The 3,050-nt window shown below is 43.2% G+C and overlaps 1 protein-coding gene across 1 annotated transcript in view; it reads left to right on the top strand.

The window, feature by feature from the left end:
• The window catches only part of LOC116686301 (A-kinase anchor protein 6), a 123,142-nt gene that overhangs the window by 42,668 nt on the left and 77,424 nt on the right, over window positions 1–3,050 (top strand). The window contains exon 15 of the mRNA XM_032511276.1: window positions 1,593–2,237. Coding sequence (XP_032367167.1) covers window positions 1,593–2,237 — 645 coding nt within the window. The remainder of the gene's footprint in view (window positions 1–1,592; window positions 2,238–3,050) is intronic.

Genomic DNA, 3,050 nt, shown 5'->3' with positions numbered 1-3,050 from the left:
TTTTTGGGAAACACTGATCCACATTTTTCTGACATTTTAGAGACCCGAAGAACTAATCCGTTCATCCAGAATGTAATCCACAGATTAATCGACAATGAAAACAATCGGTAGTTGTACCGAAAACTGTTTAACACCACCAAAGTGTTCTGTGCTGGATCTTTATCATCAGAAGACCCAACATTATGTATTTTAGTTTCAGTTTTGGTTGCTGTTTCTGTCTGAAATCATCAGCTGCTGTTTCTCGGATTCGGTCTGTTCGATTTCAAGAAAGAAAGTGCTTCACCTCAAACTGTTTACAACTTTATGATGCACTCTGCTGTTTCCAAAACAAAGCCAGAGCCAAAGTGCCTGTCTGTTAAATTTCAGGCATGAACGCACATGGTGTTGGAGTAATAAAAGCTAGATATGATAAAACAGAACACAGTCTAGTTGCGCTGTCCACTGTGGTGGAGTTTTGAAGTGAATGTAATGAGATGTTGATGTGAAAAGTACAATAACAAAAAAACTCTTGTAAACTTCTGTTTTATTTTGACTTTAACCATCGCTAATCATGTTAAAAGACAAGTTCAGCCATAAGACACAATGCAGATACAGCATGTGAAATGGTACACCCTGATAAGCTATTGAAGCTTGTGTAAAGGGGCCCATGCACTAGCAAATGATACACATTATAAATACTCTCTAAATAAAGAAAACATGTTTTATACAATATCATACATGTAACCTACAAGAAGAAGAAACTCTAACCCTACCTATGTGGTCCCAAGACATTTAGTCCATCAGTCTTAGCATTGGTCAAATAGATAAAATGCAGTAAACATGAACCAATAACAGTAGAAATCAAATCAAAGGATGTCAGCATCACTTGTTCAAAAAAATCCTCCTATCGTTCAGAGTATTCAAGCTTTAACATGTTTTAGTAGTAACTGTTCTCTTAGTCTCTTTTTAAAAGCAGACAAAAGCTTTTTTTTTTTTTTTTTTTACAGTGTTATCAACACTTCAAAATCCACGACATTGCAGCCAAAAACTATTTTCGGCCGGATCTCCATCACCTTCCGTTTTCTTTGTGTTGGAATTTTAAAATCCGGTGGATTTCTGAGGACTATGGTTACCTGGTCCTCAGGTCTCTGCAGGGTAAATCAAGATCAGCTAGTAGACAATCTGTCCAGTCTGAGGACTCTGGTTACCTGGTCCTCAGGTCTCGCAGGGTAAATCCAGACAGCTAGCTAGACTATCTGTCCAATCTGAGACATATGGTTACTGGTCCTTCAGAATCTAGCAGGGTAAATCCAGACAGCTAGCTAGACTATCTGTCCAATCTGAGTTTTCTGTTGCACACGACTAAAACTACTTTTCAACGTACTTGAGTTCCTTCCTGAGGCTGTTTTTGCAGCTGCACCATTGCTCCGTGTGGTGCTTAGCACGGCCCGTGCAATTGTGATTTGTTTAAAGAAATGCCGATAAACCAGAGTAGTTATTCTCCCATCCTGGAATGCCGTGTGGACTAGCCAGACCCTCTTCCGCAGCCCTGTGGAGGAAGGTCTGGCCGTGTGAGACATTGTAATTAAACATGATAATTTGTCCCTGTCCAGACTCGCCTGGACGCTCTGACAGAGGTGGACGACTGCGGTCAGCTGACCATCCGCTGCAGCCAGGACTACTTTTCTTTAGACTGCGGCATCACCGCGTACGAGTTGACGGACTACAGCCCCGGTGACGAGCCCGAGGCCCGGGGATCTGACCCCGAAGGCGAGGATTACGACCCCTCCCAGCCCCTCGATCCAGCCCAAGGCCCAAATCCAGAACCCCCAGGGGCAGGCGAGGGCCACGAATCCTGCTTCTCAAACCACGGACACCACAACAGCTTACCTGATCTCGACCCACCCGCCAACTCATCAAACCACAACCGTTCTCCGCCGACGTTACCCACAATGCAGTGTGGCAACCACGGCGAAAGTGCAAAGCGCCCCCTGCAGGGCGCGAGCCACAGCGCTGAGGTGTCGCCCACGCAGCCGTCGCTTCCCAAGAGAGCCGCTTTGTTCTCGGACGGAGGAACCGGGGTGGAGGACTCTCGGGGAGGCCTGGGGAACGGCGGCCCGCTCTCGGGGCTCCAGTTCCAGGCTGAGCTGAGTCGGAGCACCCCTTCTCTCGTGGACCCTCCGGACCGCACCAAGTTCTGGTTGGAGCTGGACTCGGTTTATCCAGAAAATGTCTCCCAGTCCTGCGAGAGCCTGCAGGTTTGTTTTCTGTAGTCATCTTTTTTTTTCCCGTAGATGATGCCTTGGAGAACATGATCCTGTTTAAATCTGTTTAAAATCAAAAACCATAACAGCTAAACATTCATTCTTTTTTGCAGCAGAACGCTAATGCTTCTGTCTTTCAGTGCATTAGTAAGGCGAAGCATGAAAATACTTTACAAATGATTTAACGGACAGATAAAATGGAGCGAAAGTCCCAAAAAACGATTTAAGGAAACTTTAGCTACGCAGCAACTCTCTCCAGTGTCCGTACAGCGCGAACATCAAAAGTCTGCTTTCTCATCTCAGCGGGCTAAAAGTTGAAGACAGATTAATAGTTGCATTTTCAACATGGAACATTTTACAATTAAAAAAAATGACATTTTATATCAGTGTAGTCAATTAAAACACAATTTGGAGTCTTCTACATATACCTCCAGACAGGCAACTGAAGGCTGGAGATTTACTCCCCAGGGCAAATACTATTTTCTTAAAACATACTCTGATCTATAAACACATGGAATTCTTTATCATTTTTATCGACTAAATTATCAAATAAATTAAAAACTATATATTGGAGCATCATATATTGTAGCATACTATAATGTGGACTGCCAGGCATTTCGTAAATCTGTGTTTTTCTTTTCATCTTGACTAATGTATAGTTTAAGAGATAAGATAAGATAATACTTCATTCATCCCACAGCGGGGGAAATTCCTTTGTCACAGCAGCATTCTCAACAATAACAGCAAACAAACAAACAAACAAACAAACAAGTAAACACAAGAAAAACAGGCAAACAGTAGACTATG

The sequence above is a fragment of the Etheostoma spectabile genome, unplaced genomic scaffold (genome assembly GCF_008692095.1).
Source record: "Etheostoma spectabile isolate EspeVRDwgs_2016 unplaced genomic scaffold, UIUC_Espe_1.0 scaffold351, whole genome shotgun sequence".
In the NCBI taxonomy this organism is placed as follows: Eukaryota; Metazoa; Chordata; class Actinopteri; order Perciformes; family Percidae; genus Etheostoma; species Etheostoma spectabile.
Note: the sequence above shows the minus strand (reverse complement) of the source record. Positions and strands in the feature narration are given on the sequence as shown.